General features: G+C 45.6%; 2 protein-coding genes and 1 long non-coding RNA gene across 3 annotated transcripts; all 3 read left to right on the top strand.

The window, feature by feature from the left end:
* Positions 1–3,890: 3,890 nt before the first annotated feature.
* LOC117852112 (uncharacterized WD repeat-containing protein C2A9.03) lies at positions 3,891–9,175 on the top strand. Its single transcript, XM_034734067.2, has 10 exons — positions 3,891–4,207; positions 4,325–4,528; positions 5,656–5,823; positions 5,919–6,005; positions 6,531–6,665; positions 6,799–6,909; positions 7,758–7,849; positions 7,928–8,033; positions 8,124–8,210; positions 8,481–9,175. The coding sequence occupies exons 2-10, from the start codon at positions 4,358–4,360 to the stop codon at positions 8,892–8,894; spliced, it is 1,371 nt and encodes a 456-aa protein (XP_034589958.1). The 5' UTR covers positions 3,891–4,207; positions 4,325–4,357; the 3' UTR covers positions 8,895–9,175.
* A 281-nt stretch (positions 9,176–9,456) lies between these two features.
* On the top strand, positions 9,457–12,264 carry LOC117852111 (uncharacterized). The gene is made up of 3 exons (XM_034734066.2): positions 9,457–9,974; positions 10,101–10,507; positions 10,798–12,264. The coding sequence occupies exons 1-3, from the start codon at positions 9,597–9,599 to the stop codon at positions 11,489–11,491; spliced, it is 1,479 nt and encodes a 492-aa protein (XP_034589957.1). The 5' UTR covers positions 9,457–9,596; the 3' UTR covers positions 11,492–12,264.
* Positions 12,265–21,612: 9,348 nt separating this feature from the next.
* Positions 21,613–23,148, top strand: LOC117853314 (uncharacterized). The gene is made up of 2 exons (XR_004640077.2): positions 21,613–22,348; positions 22,431–23,148. It is a non-coding gene; the product is annotated as an uncharacterized lncRNA (long non-coding RNA).
* Positions 23,149–24,214: the final 1,066 nt, after the last annotated feature.

The raw sequence follows: 24,214 nt of genomic DNA, 5'->3' as shown, positions 1-24,214 counted from the left end.
GCGAACCGGTCGCCTCGCGGGCTTTGCGGCCCGCGGTGTGTGAACGCGCGGGGTGGGCTTTTGGCTTTTTCCCGCCGCGGGTAGCGCAGTGGTTTGGGTTGGAGCAGTGGGTGGTGGGGTGAACCGTGCAGGTTAACAAAGCCAGCTCACATGATTCTGTTCCTCAGTTTTTCACACTGTTTTTGACTCTTTTTAATAGACAGGTCATGCCCATTTTCCAAGTATTACTACGTCCACAAGTTACCCTTTTGTTTTGGGTAACATGTTAGGTCCATCTAAACATATTAGGTGCATTTTTATTTACAATTTTATATATGTATTGACACATAAGTCATCTTTTGATAGAACTTTTTGAGCAGCTTCTCCATGTCTAGTGAAGCACCGCTAAATCATAAAAACTAAATTGGATTAAACCAAGAAGCTCTCTTATAAAATTAGATCCAAGAAGCTAAAAATGTAGCTTTTATTATTTTCTTCTATCCTGCATTTCACATTCCCATTAAAGTAGATCTCATTAGCCAAAGCAAAAGGTATTTTGCCAAAATTTTTTACAAAGTGCTTCAACTCCATCGAATGAGGTAGAGTGAGCCATTTTAGCAAGAATCGGAGATGTGCCAAACATGCTCTCATACAGTGAATTGTGACGCCAATACTAAACGTTAGCTTTAAAATAAGTCTTACATCATACTGCCTTCATAGAAGAGAATATAAATAACAATAGCAAATATCATCATCAGTAAAAGGTTCAGCACAGCGTAGCACATTTGATAGTTTGTACATGAAAAAGAAGCATTTAAATTGATATTATCATGTATTAACTCCTTCATTACAAATGAAAAGAACAACTCTAAGGATGTGTCTTGCTGTTAATTGTTGACATTCCGTTTTTCCATCAACCACTCCTTCCAGCCGTCCGATTGCAAAGCAATGGCTTAGATCTGCTTGCTCTCTCTCCCCTTTATCTTCTTCCTCCTCTGCACCTGATGTCCCTCCCGACACCGCCTCTACCTCACGCTCGATGCCGTCTCCTTCCTCCCTCTCCTCCGAGCTCCCCCACTACTCCCATCTTCATTCCGACTCCAGTGGCCTTTGCCACCTTTGCCGCCAACAACAACCTTTTTGAGCTCGACGCCCCCACCGCCTTCCAGCACACACAGGAGGTCCCCGCCGCCCGCTCCGGCTGCACCCTTACCACCTCCGCTCCACCGCCAGCCGGCGCGTCGCTCCGAAGCTTCCTCTAGAGTCGAACATGTAGGTAACCACCAACCCTGAAATCGCAAACCCTAACCTCGAATCCCCATCACAAATTCAAGTTATAATACAAAGTTTGGATGAGTGGTTGATAACTTAAAAAATCAAAGTTTGAAGGGGAGTAAATCTGTAACACTAATTTTATGAGCAGTTAGCGAATTGACCTTCCTATTAAACTTGTAGCTTAAATTTTTAAATGTGGTTTGCAATCATATATTACATCCATCACTACATTCCCCGTAATCAAGAGAGATTAAACATTTGATACACTGATACACAATATAAAAAGTGAATTGTAGCATCGTTCCATAGTATAAATAAAAACTTTATTATAATATAATGATTACAACAAATATGTGTTGTTGCATTAGCAAACCTAATTGACTGGCTTTGTGGATCACACTTTCAATTTCTCAACACTAGAGCATCGAATTACTAGACAAAAATTCATCGATGCTTAGTGCCATTGGAACATTGGCACTCTCTAGTATTGTATAAAAATGAATACGTCACTATTGCCAAAATTGGGATCGCAAAAGGTTGAAGTTAAATCAATCGACCCCATCATGAGTAAAAATAAAAGGTTTAGCAAAGTGTACCGTATCTGCAGATGAAAAGGGAGCAAGGTAGCTTGCCGTTGTGACGTACTAACTTTTAGAACAAATGGAAGAACATTTTAACTTTGATCTTATAAGCAAAGGATGGTGCAATGGATGTCAATAGCAAAGTACGGCAACACCAACTTGCAGTTTAAAATCTAAAAAGTCTCACTATCGTACATCCATAACTATATTTCAGTGACCAATCATAGTCAGTGAAATTCAGCATTTGATACATAATACAAAAGTGAGTGAAGAGTATCTTGGCCTCTTTAAGTGGGTTTTAAGTGGGTTTTGGTGATTTAATGACGCAAGCTTAAATATCTAACAAAGTTTCAAGTGCATAAGCAGGTTTAAAAGGATTATTGATCATGAAGCTCTCGTGATGGACCCCTCAAAAGGAAATGAATAAATAAACAACATACGTTGAAGACTAAATTTATTTTCGGTTTGAATTTGAGTATAGGAATGCCGCACTATTATGAGGGATGCAAAATCTCTTATTTTTACGTTGAAAAAGGTGCTCAATGTGACCTAACAAACCAATGAGAGACACCTTTGCACCTGCACATCACACGAGGTTACTTAGAATGGTGCTAACTTGAGAGTTCCGAAATTTTCCGGAGAATCTTCTGGAATATTTCGGAAGTTACAGAGTTTCCAGAGAAGTTCCGCAGGTTCGGATTTTTTCGGAGAGATTTTCGGAAGAATCCGAAGCTTCCGGAAGTTTCCGAAGAAAGTTCCGGGAAATTCCGAAACTTAACCTCCAACGGCTAGTTTCAGGGTGAAGCTCACCCCCTCCCACAGAAGCTCTCTTGACCTCTCACTGTGCTAAACTTCAGAAAAGTTTCTAACTCCCCTCTTTGCTCCCCTTTGGCATTCTTTGTGAGATTTGGTGGGGATTTGAGGAGGGATTTAAGAAAGAGCAAGGGAGAGTGCTAGTGAGCTGAATCTTCATCTCTTGATCACTTTGTTCTTCGTCAAGCCAGTGATTTCGCGTTTGTTACTCTTGGAGCTTCAAGCTCCTAGCCAGCTAGGTGTTGCTCGGTTGAGCATCCAAGCATTTGTGGCTGTCTCGGGAAGTTTGTATTACCCTGACGATTAAGTAAGTGACTCTATCTTGATCTTTGTGGTCGCTAGAGGGAGGAAAGTGGCTTAGGAGTGAAAAGCCCATGCTTTGTGGGTCCTCAACGGAGACGTAGGCTTCAAGGTGTGAAGTTGAACTCCGGGAAACAAATTCTTGTGTCTCTTGTGCTTGTTGTTCTTAAATTTGTTCATATTCAAGCATAGAACATATTTCTAGGGTTTGAGATTGATCTACTTTTCTAGCAAGTTTCCAGCTATGCTACCTTGTGCCAAAGGCTTAGAACAACCTGTTGCATAACCTATATTCGTCGATTTACTTTTCAGCAAGTTTATCTTGAGATTGTAGTTTAAATCTGTCATTCTCCGGAAAAATCCAAAGATTTCTCTGAAAATTCCAAAAGTCGTTGATAAACTTGTTAGAAATTGTAAAAATTTTCGGGTTTGACTATTCACCTCTCCTCTAGTCAACATCTAAGATCCTTTTAGTGAGATGTAGCATCACATCTAATATATGTAGAAATTTTATTATTAAATATTAAGTTAAAAAACAAAATGTGTTGATACATTAGCAAGCCTAATTTTTTACATGGCTAGCTTTATGGATGGCACTTTCAATTTCTAACACTGAAGCATCCAAATTCCTGGATCAAATTTCATCAATGCTCACTGCCATCCAAACATTGTCACTATTTGGCATACCGTGTTAAAATGAATTAATTACTCGTGCCAAAAATTGTGTCAAAGGCAAAAGTTTCACTTGATCAATCGACCCCAGGACCCAGGAGCATTAACCGACACGATAACTACGCCAAAAAGGACCACGCCGGTGTGCCCGAAATATCCCGTCCGCGTCCCCGTTGTCACGTCTTCTAGAAAACGCCGTTAACCCCAGCACTGTGCCGTGCGTAACCTAGTTAATTATCCCCCTTTCCCCGTCGCTATCCCACCCCACACCCGCATCGCGTTGCCGGATCGAGCTCGCCTCTCTCTCTCTCGAACCTCGCCTCGCCGCACGGCACAAAAGAGCTCGGCCGCGCCCTCATCCCATCCACACGTTTCCGCCTCCCGATCCACAGCCGCCGCCGCTGCCGCCGACACAGCACCGCTCCCTTCCCCTCCCCCACCACCGGCGAGTCCCCCTGCCCTCGTCGCAGCCGAGGCCGGCCGACCAACCGACCGACCAGCACCGCTCCTTCCTTGCCAGGCGGCGCGGGCGCGGCGCGCACCGCGAACGAGCGAGCCGCGCGGCGGTGCTCTCGTTGCCCTCTGAGGTAAGGCGCGCGCGCCAGCTCATCTCCTGGTTGCGTCCCGTGAGGCGCGAGGTTGTGGTGGTTACGCCGCCCGCTGCGTTGCGTGCGTGATCTGATGTTTCTGGTTGGTGCGCGCAGGGGAGGCGGTTCGTGGGTTGCGCGGCGCGGAGGATGGCGTCGAGCGCGGCGTCGGAGGCGGCCGGGCGAATGATGGATGACGACCACGACGGCTGGGCGTCGGACGGCGAGGTAGACGTGGAGATGGAGGTGGGAGGCGAGGGCCACGGCCTCGATGCCGACCGGAGGGACGGCGGCGCGGACGACGACGACGCGTACTCGCTGGTGAGTGCCTCTGTTGCTTTCGAGCTCGCAAATCTGAGGGGGCCGACGCGTTATGGCTATGCTTGTGCTCTGGATCGATGCTTGCTAAGATTCCTGTCGGTTTTTTATTCACCTGAGAAATTCGAGCTTGAGATCGTTCAATTCAGGGCTTGGTGGGTACCATGTCGAGGTACATGTCCGTGCTGGATCGTTAAATTGCTCATTGATAGATCCTTGCCAGTACTAGGTTTAGTTCTACCAGGACAGAAGTTTATGCTATAATTTATGGTTTGTTTTGTGAAGTGGGTGTGCTGCTAACATTAGGGTGAGCCGTGTGGTAAAGCACATGTGGGGAAGTAAGGACAAAGTTGAAAACGTTAACTCGCCATTAGACAAGCAAATTAGAGAATAGCAAGCAGTAATTCTACTAAATTTCAAAGCGCATGTTGCAAAGAAACCTCAGTGAGTTATATACACGAGCTACTTTAATTTGCTGGCTGAGTTGCAGTGTGGAATTTTCCTCACTTAGTCCTTGGCTGCTGAATTATTTATGGGACAAGGAGACTTGATGTCAACTGGGCTTGTGGAGCAGAATTGTTTTGGCCAATCATGTAGCTCTAGATTGCTATCTTTTTTTTTCGGTGCTTATCTTCAGCCAATAATGACTTGGCTTACCATCCGCTCTGATAGGTCGCTTTCGTAAAAGGCCTTTGTTGAATAATTTTCTGTGCCCAACATGACACGGTGTCGCAGATTCATTCTTTCACTGCTGTTTGAATTGCCTTAGACCAAAGAGCATGAACATGGATTTCAATTAGTAGATAAGACTTATGTCTTCTTCTTGTTATTGGAGCTAAGACTATTCACCCTTTGAAATAACTGCTCACTTAGTTGGGGGCATGCTTTTGGCATAAACTTAAGGACTAACGACCGCTAGCATGGATTTGCATGAGCTCAGGCCATTTTCTGCTTATTGTAGATTATCAATGACTAAAAAATCGTTTGATCTATTTGTAAGATTATTTCTATATTTTGATTTTGAGACCCAAATTGAGGCATGGTGAATTTTGCTTCAAGCCCTAAATTGTTCAGACCTTATTGTTAATTTAGTGTCTATAACCTATTGGTATTCGGCAATGTTTCTGCAGGTCACTAGGGTAAGTGACACATCAGCAGCCGAAGCAAGGGCAGGAAAGGATATACAAGGTATACCATGGGATAGGCTAAACATAACCAGGCAGGACTACAGAAAAGCTAGGTTGGAACAGTATAAAAACTATGAGAACTTCCCTCAATCTGGAGAACTCATGGATAAGGTGTCTTCACTCACATCCATGCTTGCTAATCAAAGTTTGTTTTATTATTTCAATTTTTTAAAATTCCTAATATTTTTAAAAAACAATTTTCTTAGTTGTGCAAGCAAGTGGAGCCAAGCAGCAAGTATTACGAGTTTCAGAACAATACTAGATCAGTGAAACCATCGTTTCTCCATTTTCAGGTTTGCATTGTGACTTTCCTTTTGGTACAGTATATGCAGTAACTATTTAATCTGTTTTTATGAGAGCAAGTTGCTACGAACTATCTATTTTCCTTCTTTCTTTTGAGCATTCATACTGCTTTATTTGCAAATTTGCAAGCCGATTGTAGCAAGAAATTTGAGAAAGAAAATTAGTGCTACTCCCTCCCTTTCTGAAATTGCCAAACAAATGCATATTGACAAGTATACTCCAACAATAACAACAAAGCCTAGTCCTAAGCAAGTTTTTTCAGGCAGTAAATGTACCCAAGAGCCACTAAAAAAGAGGATAATAGGTGAATAACAGGTATAAAAGCGAGTGAAGAACAATGGTTATGTTTAAAATTATCTTGTTGGATATCAATAAAGAGGATAAGAACAGGTATAAAAGCATAATCATTTTTATTGTCTGCTATGAAATGGAGACTAGTTCATGTGTTTGTCTGCAGTCTTGTCATATGACTCCTATGGCCGCTCAATACTGAGTACTGACTATTTCTTTTATAGCTTAGGAATTTGTTGTGGGCAACCTCAAAGCATGATGTCTATTTTATGTCGGAGTCCACAGTAGGCCACTGGTCACCATTGTCTCACAAATTGTCAACGGTTCTCGACTTCTCAGGGCATGTTGCTCCAGCAGAGGTATTCCCCTTGTAGATTCCTGCTTGCAACCTTGTGATCAAATATATATTTTTATCTTTTGATGTTTTCGTCTCTAAATTAAATGGTTCTCATTGCTAACGCAAGTCTGGTCCTCTTTTGTTCGTTTCACCAGAAGCATCCTGGCAGTTTACTAGAAGGGTTCTCTGGGGTTCAAGTCAGCACACTTGCTGTTAATGAGGGTTTATTGGTAGCTGGTGGTTTTCAAGGGGAACTGATTTGCATGGTAAGGCACCAATTAAGACTTGGTTGTATATTTGCCTCGGTTGTATTTGTTGATGAATTCTCTTTCCCACTTACTAGGATGTAGTTTTTAACTGTTCATTTTCCTTGCATTTTTTCCTATATACACTAGCATGCCATATGTTAAAAATCTAAAATGGAAGATGAAAGTTGAAGGATCCTTATACTCCATGTGACGTATTTCTTAGATGCCTTTTTTTTGCTTTAAGGAAAAAGTCCATTTTACTCTCCTCACCTATTCACTGTCCGCTTAACCCCTGAGCAAAATTTAGGCTCAATTTACTTCCCCGAACTATTTCAGTTGGCACAATCTACTTCCCAATGAGTTTTTTTTTCTTTTTTGCTTCTCCGTGTATGAGTTGAGTTTTAAGTTCAAATTTTGGGAGAAGATACAGAACATCATGCCTTACGTTAAAAAAATTATACTAAGAATTTTTCATGGTTATTTTCATAGGTTAGGAACATTTAATATGAAATTGATCTTGGATATAAAAAAACTGTATGAAAAGTAATCATGAAAAATTTCTAATGTATTTTTCTAACGTAGGGCATCATGTTATAAGTTAACTAACAAAATCTAAAATTAAAACTAAACTTGTACACGAAGAAACAAAAAAGAGAAATCTAATTAGGGGGTAGATTGGACCAACTGAAATAGTTTGGGGGAGTAAAGTGAGCCTAAATTTTGTTGGGGGGGGTTAAGTGGACAAAGTGGATTGGTGAGGGGAGTAAAATGTACTTTTTCCTTCCTTTAATAACCTTGTTGCTTTGAGGGGAAAAGTATTATTGGAACCACTGCTTGCTTGCTCAGCAATTTTTGTGTTGTTGCAGGGGTTAGCGGACCGCAATGTGAAATTCTGTACAAGGACAACTTTGAGCGACAACGCTATAACGAATGCCATAGATATACACAGATCGACAAGGTAAAAAATAGCTTTTTCATGTTCAATCTGAAGATGTCATTGTCATAAAAATCTGAAGGTTTCTAAATTGCTTTGCAGTGGAAGCTTGCGCATTACGGTATCCAATAATGATTGCGGTGTCCGTGAATATGACATGGAAAGATTTCAGCTCTTGAACCACTTCCGTTATAACTGGCCGGTGAATGTAAGTTATAGTTCATTAGGATCATATTAGCTATTTCTTGTTTTTTCATCCATATATGACTGTTCATAATTGCTTTCTTAATAAAAACAGCACACATCTGTGAGCCCGGATAGGAAACTTTTGGCGGTGGTTGGAGATGATCGGGACGCTCTTCTCGTGGATTCACGAAATGGGAAGGTATTGAGCTAAATTGGTTTATTCACAACCATTGTTGTTTTACTGCCATTCTGTCATTGCATTATGAAAATGGGCTTTCTTATTCTGTCATGTCTCTAATACAGTAGGGCTTCCTCTTTTTCTGCGGAAGACTTTGTTCATTTGTCTTTTGCCGGTGTCACATAATTACTGTATCAATGGCAAGCCCAGTTTGGGGGCATTACGAGTTCGTGTTTTGTTACTGAACAGAGACATGAGAGTGGAAAATACTGAGTAAATGGTGTTTTGCAGGTAACCTCTACCCTAGTCGGCCATCTGGACTACTCATTCGCAACGGCATGGCACCCGGACGGGCTTACCTTTGCGACAGGGAACCAGGATAAAACCTGCCGCGTCTGGGACTTGCGCAACTTGTCGACCTCCCTCGCGGTCCTTCGGGGCAACATTGGCGCGATCCGGTGCATCCGCTACTCCTCCGATGGGAGGTTCCTGGTGTTCTCGGAGCCTGCCGACTTTGTGCACGTGTACAGCGCCGCTGCGGACTACAAGAAGCGGCAGGAGATCGACTTCTTCGGGGAGGTGTCCGGGATCACGCTCAGCCCCGATGACGAGTCCCTGTTCATCGGGGTCTGCGACCGTGTCTACGCCAGCTTGATGCAGTACAAGATGAAGCATGCGTTCGATTATCTTGACTCGTACGTGTGAAGAACTGAATATCCCTTGTTGTCTGTCTGGTGCTCGCTGTCGGTCACTGCTCTCAGGTGGCTTTTCTGGTGCGCGATTCAGGGAATGTATCTGCCTGTTCTTGTGCGCTTTTCAGGGAATGTATCTGCCTGTTCTTGTGCGCTAGCCGATGGTTTACGGCGAGTTGGGACTCGGGCGAGCCTGCCGTGTAAATAGTTTAGCAGTTGAAGCATAATGTTGAGGACCTTAACTGTCTGAACATATATAAGCAGATTAATGTATGTTTGCCGCTGTTAGTTTCAGACTCCAGAATCCAAATTCCGCAAATAAGTCTCGACCAAATTCCTTCTGTTTGTACGTCATACGAATTTGTTTGGAAATTTGTAGGTATTTGCGGTGGTATTCTCGCGTGATTTCTAAGTTCACCGGGGGAAGCTACTAGCACGGTTGCTCAGCCAATTTTCAGGGTGGTTTATCTGATTCTGAATTGAGGAAGAGCTTACAGTCAGCGAGATCTCGGCCGTTGATTCTTCATCCAACTGCCCCTGAAGTCACTGCGATTCGCCACGCTTGCCGCCACGCCGCCACGGCCTGCTCGAGCTCGGAATCTCATCCAGTCCTCTCCGCCGGGTCGTCCTCACGGCGAAGACAAAAATCTCTCCCACTCGGCTGTTCACCCAGCCGCAGCCCGCAGCAAAGCTCCCTGCAATTCCGAGCTCGCCAATGGCCGCCGGGCCGGTGGCCGCGCCCTCCTCCCTCGCGCTGCCCTCCGCGCGCCGTCCCCGGGAGCTCCCGGCGGCCGTCTCCGCGGCGGCCCGCGACCCGCCTCGCGCGTGGGGAGCGACCGGCGCGGAGGAGAGGGCGCGGCGCGGGAAGGAGGCGGAGATGGATGACGAGGAGGCGGAGAGGCGGCGGAAGGAGGAGGTGAACCGGAAGATCGCGTCCCGGAAGGCGCTCTCCGTCATCCTCCGGCGCGAGGCCACCAAGGCCGTCCTCGACAAGCGCAAGCCCGGCAAGGGCACCCGCCGCCTCCTCCCACGCACCGTTCTCGAGGCGCTCCACGACCGCGTCGCTGCCCTCCGCTGGGACTCCGCCCTCAAGGTCCTGCTCCCTCGGAGATCCTCAAACCACCTCCTCCATTTGCAGTTGCAGGCTTTGCAGCACACCTTCTTCTCCGGAATCCGGATAGAAACGTTGCTTAATCCCACTGCGCCCATTGCCGCGCAGGTGTTCGAGCTAATGCGGGACCAGGTGTGGTACAGGCCTCACATCGGCATCTACATCAAGCTCATCACCATGCTCGGCAAGTGCAAGCAGCCGGAGAAGGCGCACGAGCTGTTCCAGGCGATGATCGACGAGGGCTGCGCCCCCAACCTCGAGTCCTACACGGCTCTCGTCTCCGCGTACAGCAGGAGTGGTCGCTTCCGCGAGGCGTTCGAATTGCTTGATCAGATGAAGGACACCCCTGGTTGCCAGCCCGATGTGCAGACGTACTCGATTCTCATCAAATCCTGCTTGCACGCCTATGATTTTGAGAGGGTGAAGAGTTTGATGGCGGATATGGCCCGTGTGGGTATCCGCCCCAACACTGTCACATACAATACATTGATTGATGCTTATGGGAAAGCAGGAAAGTAAGTGACAGCAACAACCTGTGCTTCTCATAATCTAAACATGTAACAAGCCAGTTCTTACATGCTCCAATAAATGCATCCTGGAAGTGTTATGCTTCTCAGTTCTTGGGAATACATTGAGTTTTATGGTTTAGTGAAGAATTTACCACATAATATGCACTGGTAGGATAGCCGAAACTAGAATTTGGAGAAACTTGTCGCTCATCGAATTCTGTAGTCATCCAAATCTTCGGATAGCCCTGAACACAGTTCCATGAAATTAGCTCAGCTAATGCTGCTTTGTTTTTCAGGTTTGCTGAGATGGAATCGACTCTTCTGAAGATGTTGTCACAAAATTGCAAGCCTGATGTATGGACAATGAATTCTACTCTCAGAGCTTTTGGCAGCAGTGGCCAGATTGAGACTATGGAAAACTGCTATGAGAAGTTCCAGGCCTCTGGTATCTCCCCAAACATTAAGACCTACAATATTTTACTTGACTCCTATGGTAAAGCTAAAATGTATGAGAAGATGGGAGCTGTAATGGAGTACATGCAGAAGTATTACTACTCATGGACAATAGTCACATACAATGTAGTTATTGATGCATTTGGAAGGGCAGGAGACCTTGAACAGATGGAATATATATTTCGACTAATGAAATCTGAGCGAATAAAACCCAACTGTGTTACACTCTGTTCATTGGTTAGAGCATATGGAAGGGCTGAGGAAGTTAAGAAAATAAAGACAGTATTGAGAATTGTTGAGAATTCAGATATAACATTGGATATTGTGTTCTTCAACTGTTTGGTGGATGCATATGGGAGAGTGGGATGCTTGGCAGAGATGTGGGATGTTCTTGATTTAATGAAGGAGCATCGATGCAAACCAGACAAGGTAACTTGCACTACGATGATCAAATGGTTTCTTGTCAAAGGGATTAATGACCATCGTGTTCAGTATCTACGTGATCTTAAAGATGGGCGAATTACAGATGATACATAGGTCTGAGCACAAAAGCAGCTCATTGAAGTAGTGGTTTTTGTCTGCAATTTCCAAGAAAGTGGAATCAGTCATACAGACCCTTGGTTTACATAGGTGATAGGTGCATCAATCTCACCTGCCCTCGATATCATGAGTTGCTGAATGCTACTGAATCGGACATTCCTCTGAATCTCTGATATTATGAGTTGCTGATTTGAATGCTACTGAATCAAACATTCTTATTATATGCCCCATGATGGTGATTGTTTATGAGAAGCACATGGAAATTTATTTTTGCAATTTCAGTAGCAGAGCTATCTGGGGACATCTTAGCATAGCTACTACTCCCATGAGTAATTGTAATGGGTAGGGTAACCCACGAATGAACAGTTTATGGAGAAGATAGAAGCAAATTTTGGTGACTGAAGAATAAAGGACATGTTTTTATAAGCAAGGGAGATGATGCTGGTGAATTTGGTCAGATCTTCTATGCTGTTGTGACTTGATGTATCGATGCAGATGCAGTTGTACATGACTTGTAATGTTGACTAGTGCAAAGATGTTTTAGTGTTTCATCTGTCAATTCTAGGTAGGTGATTCTTTGGTATGTCACCTAACATTGTTGCTATCACTGTCATGCTCATGCATAGAAAGAGAATATAGATGGTCCAAGGAATTCTTCTGAAAGTGGATTCTCCTTGACCCTGTTACAAAAATGGCTTCAGAGGTTATGTAATTGGAGATGCTTCCAGGACCAGCCTTTCTTTGGTTTGAATAAGTGCTCAATTATTTGATGTCTTGAAATAAGTCAACCGTTTCTAATGGTTATACTCCCAAATAGTAACTGTTCTATTAGATCTCTAGCATGGAAAAACAATCTTGGTATTATAGAGTTTCTAGTATCATACATAATCTCCTAATCCTCTCTTTCCCATGGTGTTAAGTCTCAATATGCAAGCTAAAATGATCCAACGGAGTTGTTCATAGGCTCTATCGTACTGAGATTTTAAAATCAGGTGTGTTTGTGTGAAGTTTTCGTAGCAAGCTGTTTGAAATGAAATTATGTTCCTTGTTTTCATTCATTATTTGTAACTTGTAAGTTATGGAAAATCCTGGAAACCGCTACAGCTCTACATAAGGAAGTTCATCCAGCTGCAAGTAAAAGGTGGGCAGTCAATTGCAACTGTAGTGATTGCAACAGCCTTGTGGTTACTCATGAATTGGCTGCAGGTGCTGCTTGTTTTGAAGCTTATACTAACTGAACCCAACACTTCTTTCTAAAAAGAAGAGACCCACAGAAACAAAGCTGTCGTTCATACCTTTTTTGCAGAATATATTTAGCACCAAATCATGATCATGTTTAAGATCCATTCTTCAACCAGAAATACACCTATCCAAGATATTATCTCGGTATTAAGGTCTTGTGGTGTTGTATGCTAAATTTTTATTCGGAGATTATCTGATCTAGGATCTGTGCATATGAGCGAACAGAAAGCAAAGCCTCAGATCATAAAGTTCCTGCATCTGCCACTCTTACCGGTGATTATCTGTCAAAATTTATATCCATGTTTAGTTATAGCTATAGAAGTGAATCATTTCTGCTTTCTGATTTTCCTAAAGCAGGTTGCTCCTTGCCATTTTCAGGGGTTTGCTTTATTCCAGAAGCAGTTAGATGTTGCCAGTTTGGCACTGAACTGAGGTAGGCGAGTAGCTTGTTTTCAAGGCCACTTGCTTAGGGTACTAGCTGAGACCTAGTGCTTTATTAACACAGTTTTCCAACTAGGAATCAGTGTTGCTATACATATATTGCATAAAGTTATCCCAAGCTCTGAGGGAAGTTGAGAAAATTGATGCTGTTGAAAATTCTCAAGAATTCAGACATAATATGGCTGCATTCTTCAACCTTTTTTAAGACTTGACCGTGTGCATTGCTTGTCAGAAATGTGGGATGTTCTTCACCTGATGAAGGAACACGTGTCAAACCAACCAAGGTGACATGCAGTACGATGATCAAATGGTGATTAAAGGAATTGAAGTTCAGTGCTGTTCAGTACCTATGTGAGCCCAAACATTAGCAATGTACAGATGATCCGTAGATGGGAACACAAAAGCATCCCATGAACTGACTTCTTTCTGCTATTCATCCCAAGGACGTGGAACCAGTCTATGTCAGAGCATTGTTTTACAGAGATGGATGAATCACACCCTGCCCCTGATATTTCCCCATGGTTGTGATGGTCATGAGACACACTTGCAAACTTTGTTTTGCAATTTAGACGGCAGAGCTATCTGGTGACATTTAACTATTAGCCAAGCTGCCGGGCATCACAAGAGTGCAGTAGTTTCTGTTAAAGATACGAGCAAGTTTTGGTGATTGAAGAATGGTGAACACGAGAGGGGAACATGAAGATAACCTTGTGAAATTGTGCAACTTATATAAGCAAACGTAGAAGGACCTCTGGTGGCATTGGTCAGATTTCGCTTTGCTGTTGTGACTTTTTTTATGTATCTTGTGCAGCTGTGCATGGCGTTTATCACTGATTAGTGCAAAAATGCAGCATTTCCCTTATTAATTCTCAGGAATTACTTTGCGTGACTCTTTGGCATTTCCCCCCAACATTGTTGCTATCACTGTCCTACAAAAAAAGTACTAGTATGAGGCACCTAACTTATGGATGGACCAAGGACTCCTTGAGAAAGGAGATTATCCTTTACCTTTATACAGCAAGGGTTTCAAAGGTTGCGTGCAATGGTGTTCATCCAAAAAGGTTATGCAACGGATACGCTTTGTGGAACAGCCACTCTCTTACTTCGAATAACTGCGCAAGAACTTGCCTTGAAAACAATCACTTGAATGTTGTATGGTTTAAATGGTTATGGCTATACCATTAGCATGCTATGTTAATAAAAGTTCTAGATTTGGTGATAAAAATATCAGCAGTATTATGGAGTTCCATTGATAATGGCTTTTGTTTGCATAGAGCTGAGTTCCACACATGTTAACCAACCAATTCAACAGAAAGAGTTGTTCACTGCTCATACTCGGAATGAAGTCTTGTATAGCAAGCTGTTCCATGCTTTCACCTAAGGATGCAAGTGGGTCGGTTTTGGTTAACCCAAACACTGGCCCAGATTACCCAGCTAGCAAATAATTAGTTCTGGGTCGGCCCAAACAAATTCTAGTCCTGAAACCAGTGAAACCAGTTAACCAGCGGGTCAGGTCGCGTGATCTCGCAGCTACAAACAAGCGCGGTAGGAGATGCCGGCGCTGGGGCAAGGTCGACGACAGGCTTGGGGATGAGCGCGTGCAGCACGGACCCCGTGCACTCGGGCGGCGCGAAACCGGCGGCGAACAAGGCTGTGCCGAGCAGGGAGGTGGGGATGGGAGCTCTATTCTTCTCGAATTGCTCTCCATCTCCGCTACTCCATGACCACAAAAATCGAGGTCCCCGATGCCTGAATCGAGTTTATTGGTGCTCTTACCCCCACGGAATCGACGAACTAGTCTCAAATCGAGCTTGAAGCTAGCAAATGTCGATAGAACCATGACAGCAGCGGCTGGGTAGGATGCGCACCCGCAGCAGTGCGCGAGAGCACGGTGCTGCTTTTTGCGTGACTTCCACAAACTCCATCAAATTCGATTGGTCGCTGGAAGTAATCATATGTATGGATTGATTTCTGGCGAGAATGTAGAAGACGAGATCCATTGGTCCTTCAGCACCATCACCCACACAGCTGAACCGCAGCCGCCGCTTTCCACGCCTTGCGCAGCTCCAATCGCCACCGGCCCCTGCCAGGCTTGCGCTGTGTCTGCCGCCGGCGACTAAGCAGCCGCTTCCCGCGCCTTGCGCAGCTCCAATCACCACCGGCCCCTGCCAGGCCTGCGCTATGCCTGCCGCCGGCCACTAAGCAGACAGGCCGCCATGGTTGCTGCTCTGCTTCTCCGTGAACGCAGAGAGGCTGATTTGGGTACCCAGTTACCCCACCGGTGGAGCCCAAAGTGACCCAAAAAAAATATTGGGCCGGCTCTATAGGGTAGAAACACTGTTTTTTTGTTTTTTGGGTATTGGGTAATTGGGTCTAACCCAAGGAAACCTGCATCCCTACTTTCACCTATTGTGTAGTGATAACAGCAGCTAAAAGATCTACCGAAGGAGGTTCAAATCGAACTATATTAAATTACTAACCATTACATTTGTCGCAAAATATATTAGCATCCAAAAATGACCATGGACCAATGACCATTGGTATTAAGCTTCAAATCCTACCAATTTCACCTGATCATGCAGTGGTGCGTGAGCATTCAGTTCCCGGTGCAGGTTCGAGAAATTTGGAATTCTACCATCATCAGAACTGAGTTTCATTAGAATGTCGTCCCGTAATTGGGTTTCACCAATTTACCATTATGAAACCGTGGCGCACCGCTAGAATACCTTTTTCGACGTTTTCCAATTCATTCTGTGTTTTCTCCAACAATTTGTCGATGGAACTTCCCAGACTGCCCCTGCCCTCTCATCTCAGTTGAAATCGACTCCGTGGCTCTCGTTCTTTTCTTTCTCGCCGCCGGTCTCTTGAGCGCCGCTGCCTCCCAGCACGCCGCCGGTGGACATCGGCTCCCCGGCGCGGATCACGAGCGCCTCGCACGCATCCGGTCGACGCCGGCAAAGGTGGCGAGCACGAGGTGCGTGGCGGCCGTGTTTGGCGAGTCCGCCCGCAGCGCCAGGCGAGATCTGGTCGGCACTTCCGTTGTAGAGATGGCCACCTCGCCGGTGCATTGTCAACCCACTAGCAAGGTTGGTGCAGGCAACGAAGGTGCCTTTGAACGTTTCTTGCCCATTTTCTGTTTCTCTGGCCGAACGTAGCAGCAGACATTGACATTGATGCCAATTTGAGCACCCGTCCGGCCAGCCCATTAATCAAATCAAAATCCTACACAATCTGCAGCATTACAATGTGATTTTGTTTCTATTTGTTGCTGTGAGGGCATCGTCGGCCGAGCAGCTGAGCGACGGGTGGTGGCGGGCCGGCGCGAGTGGAGAGAAAGGGGGCGCCGGAGAGAAGAGGAGAGGGACGAGAGTGAGGTCGTGCACTCGCGGGGGTGGCCGGAGGTGCGCGCAGATCAGGTCGAGGACGTCCTCGTAGAGGGAGAGGGATGAGGCTGGCGCCGTCAAGGTCGAGCTTGCCGGAGAACATGGCCGGAACCGGACCTGGTCGGGATGCGGAGGAGAATAGATGTTCTGAGAGAAGGAAGAGGAGGAAAAAGAGTTGATGAATTGGAAAATGTCGAAAAGGCTGTTTTATAATGGCAAACTGACGAAAACTCAATTGCGGGATGGCATTCCAGTGAAACCCAGTCCTGATAATGGCAAAATTCCAAATTTCTGTTCATGTTCTCACGGAAAAGCAAACCAGCAGAAAAGGATGAACGCCATTTGATGAGGAAGCGAGGTGAGTGCCTCGAGGGCGTCGAGTTCGACAAGGGTCGTAGTGCTCGACGGAGACGGCGCGGCCGTACGAAGGACGAAGAGGGTGGGGAGGAGGAAGTGGGGACGACGAGGAAAGCTGCGGAGGCGGCTCCGGCGAAGAGTATGGGGAGCCCACGCTTCAGGGCAGCGTGCGCGGACAACCTCGCCGGCGTTGCCGCCGCCATCGTCGCTGGCTTCAGGACGGCGACGGGGAGGAGGAAGAACACGAGGCTGGGTAGGGGGTCTTTTGAACAAATGTTGGCCCATCTAGGGGGGTTATCACAAAAGGTTGATCCAATTTAGGGGGCTTTATATAAACTATTGGATCGAGACTATTAATCGCGATCCGTTTGAGGGGGTTTTCTGTAAGATTTGTTGAACGGCGTTACGGCAAGGGGCTCCGGCCGCGACCGCGCCATGGCGGCTCGCCGGCTCCGGTGCCCACCCCGGTCCTTGGACCGTTGGACTGGCCGCACTCCACGCCTTCGCCGCCAGCCGGAGCGCCATTTTCGGTACCTCGAAGCCTACCGCGTCGAGATGAGAAGGCTGGAGAAGAGAGAGATGGCATCGGCCATGGATCATCGATCCGGCCTGTCTTCCACGCAGCGAGCTCCCCACGCCGGGCATCGCAACGCGACGGCGTTCGTGCCAGCGAGTCAAACTACGCCGCGGGCGAGAACTCCCGTTCCCTCCCCCTCTCTAGGCGGCGATTCCGTCGGCGGAGGCCATCGGCGACGACGACTGTTCGATCCGCTCCTCTGGCGTCCCGTATCGACAGTTCAGTCAGAGCCAGCGGCAAGGGCCTTGATGTTAATCGTTCTGTATTCTGATCACCACTGACCAGAAAGCAAAATAATTGAGCGAATTGCTGAAGGATCGTCATGGCCTGTATATGTCTACTGCAAAAACAACTATATTAGCATCAAGTCATGACTTATGAGTCATTGGTAAGCTCATCTACCACTGCACCTGCCCAAAATTCCATCTGGATTCTCAGATCATGTGGTGCTGCTGTATCTGTATGTGTTCATCCATTATTCAGTGCTGTTCTGGTCTCGCATCTGTGCATGTGAGCTAACCCAAATCGAAGCCAGTTCCATTGAGCAGCCTCAGTCACCATAGTTCCTGCTTCCGCCACTCTTGCTGGTACATTATCTGGCAATATGCCCAAATTCCGTGTAGCCTCATCATCTCGGTTCCGGTTTTGTCTGCTCTTACTGGTACTGCACTGGTCTGATGAACTCACGATGTTCAGAATTTTGATCCATATTGTTAGTGTGACTACGCAAGTATATATGTAAAAAAGAGAAACTGTGAGCCCTAAATCCTTTCTGATTTTTGTTTTTCTAATTAATGTACACTGCACCTTTCCGATTTTAGGGTCTCACTCTCACTTGTTAGGATGTTGGCAGATTGGCACTGAGCTCATGTTGGCAAGCAGCTCGTTTTTAACGTCACTTGTTGCTTTCTGGTATGAGCCCCAGAATCAACTTTCAGAAGGAATCGGAGGCCCTGCACATATTCTGCATGCAGTTATGGTGCCAGGCTATGAGGTGTCGGTGGTTGTACGGGTTCAGAGTACTGACGGAGCAACTGCAACTGCAACCGTGCCGGGCCAAACACAGCTAAGTGCTCACTGTCCCTCCTTGTTGTTCGGAGCATATGGCAATGAGAGAGTTTTCAACGACAAGGAAAAGTCCGTGTGGACGGTCATCAGCGAGATCAAGGGTGCGATTCCAGGCACCCGTCGGCTAGGCTCGCCAAATGCAACCCCCTTTTGATTGGTTGATGTTTGCATGCAGCCTAGCTCGTGTAGGAAGTTGATTGGTTGTCTGCTCCGCTGCGTTTTTTTTCCTGCGCGCTGCATCCATGCATTCGCCACTGCATGGTACCAATCGCCTTTTTTATCTCGCGGATTTGTCACTTTCTTTCTTGCAATACACTTTCGAAACACATCAAGTCTAATTCGCAGCAACACGCAGTATAATAAAAGCCAGCGTCCAAATCAGCATCTATCTGGAATCGAGAGGGAGTGGAATAAATCCAGACTATGTAGTGGAATACCTCTTCAAGTAAGGTTCTTGGTTGTTTTTCCAAAAAAAAAAGAAAGAAGAAGAAGCAATGTTCTTGGACGAAATGGCTCAATGATTTGTGGAGGAATCCATAACTGTGACTAAGACTTGGACTGGCCCATGCCAATGACCAACTGGTGACTCAGAACCAAGAACTCCATGCAGGCGAACGCTGAGCGCCGAACATTTGTGAGCTAATCAGCCAGCCAGTCCACTGCGTTTGTCGCTTTCCATTTGTGACTTCCCGGAGAAGATGCGGTCGCGGAGACCCGGCGGCAGTTGCTGGAAGCAAACGCAAAGGCGGCCGAGGCCATATATTCTCTCCCGAGCAAGCATCTGATTTCTGATCTGATTCTATGCCATCAATCCTGTCATTGAAAATTTAACTCCATCCTTACGTGCCATTATTGTCGTTTTTCCGTTGAGCCGTACGTTAACGCCGTCAAAATTCTATCCTAGTGCCAACTTTACCCCGGACGCCTTAGGGGTGTTTGGATACGAGATGCTAAACTTTAGGAGTGTCACATCGGATGTTCGGATACTAATTAGAAGGACTAAACATAAGCTAATTATAAAACTAATTGCAGAACCCCTATAGTAATTCGCGAGACGAATCTATTGAGCCTAATTAATCTATGATTAGCATATGTATACTGTAGCAGCACATTATCAAATCATGAACTAATTAGGCTTAATAGAGTCATCTCGCGAATAAAACTCCATCTATACAATAGATTTTTGTAAATAGTCTATGTTTAATACTCCTAATTAATATCAAACATCCGATGTGATGAGTAGGGTGTTTCCAAACACCCCTTGATCATAAACCGTCGGCCCTCTTCGTTCTTCGTGAAAAGACCCTGCAGGCCTGCACTCCATATGCATCGCGCTCCTAGGTCCCTCCGCTCGCATCACGCATCCCCCGCGGGTCGGTACCCTCCCGCGTCAGGAACGGGTCGGCGCGCCTCTCCTCCCGTCCGTATGCTAGCGCCGCTTTCACCTTCGTCGTTCAGGAGGGGCAACGCAGGAGGAGGCAAGCAGGAGAGCAGATGGATTGATGAGACAGGCATTAGTGCAGCAAGTGCATGTATTTTGATTCGGTCCGTGCGTTACTCCTTCCGTCCTCAAAGAGTGTCCATCTATATTCTAAAATTTGTCCCATAAAGAGTGTTCTTTTTTACTTCAAAGTAAACCTCAACTAATTAAAACAACACTCATACCAGTAAAAAAAAGTATATGGAGGAACGCTAGAGCCAATCAAATGATCAATTTATATTATCTCTCTGATTCCAATGCACGTGCATTTATTTAGGATCCATAAAATTAAACGGCCAGCACGATTTCCAATCACAAATAGTATTAGTTGTTAGGAGCAATGTAGACATTTTTCATCATTACTAATGTGTCTGAAATTTTCTAAATGGACACTCTTTGCGGGACGGAGGGAGCATGTACTTAGAGTTTGTTGATTGTTCTGCGCACATTTAGCGTAATGTTCATAATAAAAGTGATATCATTCATCTCTTCTCTCCTGTGGGTAATATTGTCTTTTCCATGTTCACTTAACGGTCATTTGGCGGTACTATGACAGTAATGGCACATAAGGGATGAAGTTAAATTTTTAGTGGCACTAGGGGATGGACTAAATTTTGATGGTACGGTTGAGATGAGTTAAATTTACAATGGCACATTGGCAATTTTCTCTAGCCGTGTTCCGTGTTCCCTCTCTGGCTGGGAAGCTAGAGACTAGAGAGATTCTGACGAAACACCTGGACTTATACTACTACTGCCGTTGGCTGCAGGCAGTTTCTTATTTTTTATCTTTTCCATTTTTGGCGATTTTAGTCAAGTTCACTTAATTAATCTCATGCGATTCCAAATTAGATTTGGCGGATCTTTTTCGTGAATAGTTTATTGCATTTTTTTTCTCTTTTCTTTTTCTTAGTGGAATGAACACTAACGCGGCGAGGATTACTTTTGCATAAGAAATCTCTTATTTTGACATATCCAGAAACTTGGCTGAAAGGCCAGGTTATTTATGGTTTCAGTATAGGAGTATAAACGAATGAGCGTCGTGTGTCCACTACTGGCAGCGACGTCTTTTTAAGTGGCTTTTGGTGGGCTTGGTCATTATTTTAGCTCAACTGCCGATGTTTAGTTAGGCTGAAAGTACTCTTGTGAATTGTTAAACTTTATGTTAGTACGCACGATCAGATGCCCCCAGCCCTTTGGTCTGTTCGCTTCAGCTTATAAGCCGGCTGAATAATCAGATGCCCCCAGCCCTTTGGTCTGTTCGCTTCAGCTTATAAGCCGGCTGAATAATCAGATGCCCCCAGCCCTTTGGTCTGTTCGCTTCAGCTTATAAGCCGGCTGAATAAGCTGAAGCGAACAGACCCCTTGTTAAGGTCAGGTGGTTCAGCTATTGCTCCCTAAAAACCCTCCGTGTCATCCGGTTTCTAAACGATGACATGACAAGTGTGGCCCCGTTTGCATACTCCTGTTAAAGTTTAGCATCTATCACATCGGATATTTGGATGCTAATTAGAAGTATTAAGCATAGATTAATTACAAAACTAATTACACAGATGGAGTTTAATTCGCGAGATGAATCTATTAAACACAATTAGTCCATGATTTGACAATGTGGTGCTACAGTAACCATTTGCTAATAATGGATTAATTAGGTTTAATAGATTTCATCTCGCGAATTAGCACGGAGTTCTGCAATTAGTTTTATAATTAGCTCATATTTAGTCCTCCTAATTAGCATCCGAACATCCAATGTGACACTGCTAAAGTTTAGCATCTAGTATCTAAACAGCCCAGAGTTATTGAGGAGAGAGAGGAGAAGAAACGGAGAAATCCTTTCTCAGGTGCCAAACGGCGTCGACGCTCGAACCGAGAAACGAAGAAACCATCCCTAGCGCGTTGGGCGAGCATCTGATTTCTTCAGGACGCGTTTATGGATCCCAACCGCCAGCGCACCGGTCCCCAACCTCGCCGGGCTGCTAGACCTCGCCATGGAGCTCCTCGCCGCCGGACTGCGCCGGCCGGAGCTCCTCACAGGCGGATGTGGCGCGCAGGGGGGCGAGAAGAAGAGGAACCGCGGCCGTGCCCGTCCTGCCGCCCAGTTTCCGCAGCAATGCTTCCTCTCCGGCCGGTGCCTCGCCTGCTCGCTCGATGTCCCTCTTTCCGTTCTACTTCGGGTGGGGCGGCCCCGTGAAGTTCGTGCTGGTGACCGTCCAGAAGTCTGGCGAGCAGAGCAGCTTCGAGAAGGTCCGCGGCATCAGCAATTCAGCATAGCTTTGGCTCGTAGCTCCGGCCCTGCCGCCGCAAGATTGGTATGGTTTCTCCGCTGTGTCGAGCTTCTTTTAATGTGTTAACTCTCTGTGTCGCCGTGCCAATCGATCGGTTCGCCCGCAGGTAGCCCCCGGCCAGCTCGCTGCACGGTCGCCGGTTCGCCGCCCACCATCTCGCCAACGGGAGGGAGGGCTTGAGCGAAGAAAGAAGAGGATGGAAGAGAACCGTGGGAGAGACAACACAGGAAGAAAGATAGAATTTAATGCGGGTCCACTCCACGAAACTATGGGTTGGATGCCATAGTTTCTATGAAAAATATCTATGGAGCCGTTTGGTTCCCTTTGTTTATTTTTACCACGTGTCACATCAAATGTTTAGACACTAATTAGGAGTATTAAATGTAAATTATTTACAAAACCCATTACATAAGTGGAGGCTAAACGGCGAGACGAATCTATTAAGTCTAATTAATCCATCATTAGCAAATGTTTACTGTAGCAACACATTGTCAAATCATGGACTAATTAGGCTTAATAGATTCGTCTCGCCGTTTAGCCTCCACTTATGTAATGGGTTTTGTAAATAATACGTTTAATACTTCTAATTAGTATCTAAACATTCGATGTGACGGATGCTAAAAATAAGTCAGAGGAACTAAACACCCCCTAGTCCGATCCAAATGGTCTTATGGATACTACCCATGGACTTAATGGGTTGGGAGGCCAACTACAATAATTCTGGAATCACAAATTATGTAGTGTGTTGGCAACAGCTCCAACCATTTTTTTCCTTATAACAAGCAACAAAAGTAGTAGTAGTTCAAAAAAGAGTATCATCACAATATCATTTTAGCTTTTCTTTAACCCCTAGAAAAAGCAGGAAAAGGAAAGAACATAAAAGTACTAGTCACAAACCCTCTCTGCCCTGATAGGGAGGCAACTACAGTAATCACATAAAAAAATGGAAAAAGTTTAGCGCGTGCACTCGCGCTGCACGCTAAACGCGCGACCTTGCGCGGCCTGCGCATGACCTCCTAGGAGGTGGGCTAATTAGGTGGGCCGTACTAATTAACTGTGAGCTGTGTTAGTTTCGAAGAGGAACCATATGATATGGAGATATCAGAGGAGACAGATGCTGAAGAAGGAGATGATCAGGCAAAAGAAAAGACAGTAGCTGTGGTAGGGCTCACGAACCCGGCACAAACAAATTTACTGGAGTATCAGAGTGAAAATAATGCTACTATTAGCCCATTAACAGAACAAGAGAAGAAGAGGCCTAGAAGAAGTGAAGATGGCGAAGGAAAAAACCAAAAAATCCCAAGTGCAAGATCGGCGCTCTCCTTCGAGGAGGGTGACCGGGCTCAATGAAACTCCTAGCATGGAACTGCCGGGGGCTCGCGAGTCGCCGAGCAGTTCGAGCGTTTCTGGAGGTCCGGAGGCGCTTAAATCTAGATGTGTTTTTTCTGTCAGAAACACACCTGGACAACACTAAGGCAGCAAATTTGCGGAGACGTGCCGGCTTCGATCAGATGGCGGTGCAGGAAAGTGATGGCAGGAGTGGGGGCTTGCTTCTGATGTGGAACAATGACACTAGCATCAGGGTGCAAAATGTGACGAATTACTTCATTGACGTGGTGGTTGATGAAGATGGTGGATGGCGATTCACTGGCTTATATGGTGAGCCGGTGTGGAATTGGAAGGATGCAACATGGGAGGCGATCCGAGCAATCAAGGGGGACCCTGGGGTTCCTTGGCTGCTCATGGGTGATTTTAATGAGATTCTGTATAACTCGGAAAAGGAGGGAGGAAGACCGAGAACACAACGACAGTTACAAGCTTTTCATGATGTGCTATCAGAATGTGGTCTAAATGATATGGGCTTTATTGGTGACATGTTCACATGGCGAC

This window comes from Setaria viridis, chromosome 4, assembly GCF_005286985.2.
Source record: "Setaria viridis chromosome 4, Setaria_viridis_v4.0, whole genome shotgun sequence".
In the NCBI taxonomy this organism is placed as follows: Eukaryota; Viridiplantae; Streptophyta; class Magnoliopsida; order Poales; family Poaceae; genus Setaria; species Setaria viridis.
Note: the sequence above shows the minus strand (reverse complement) of the source record. Positions and strands in the feature narration are given on the sequence as shown.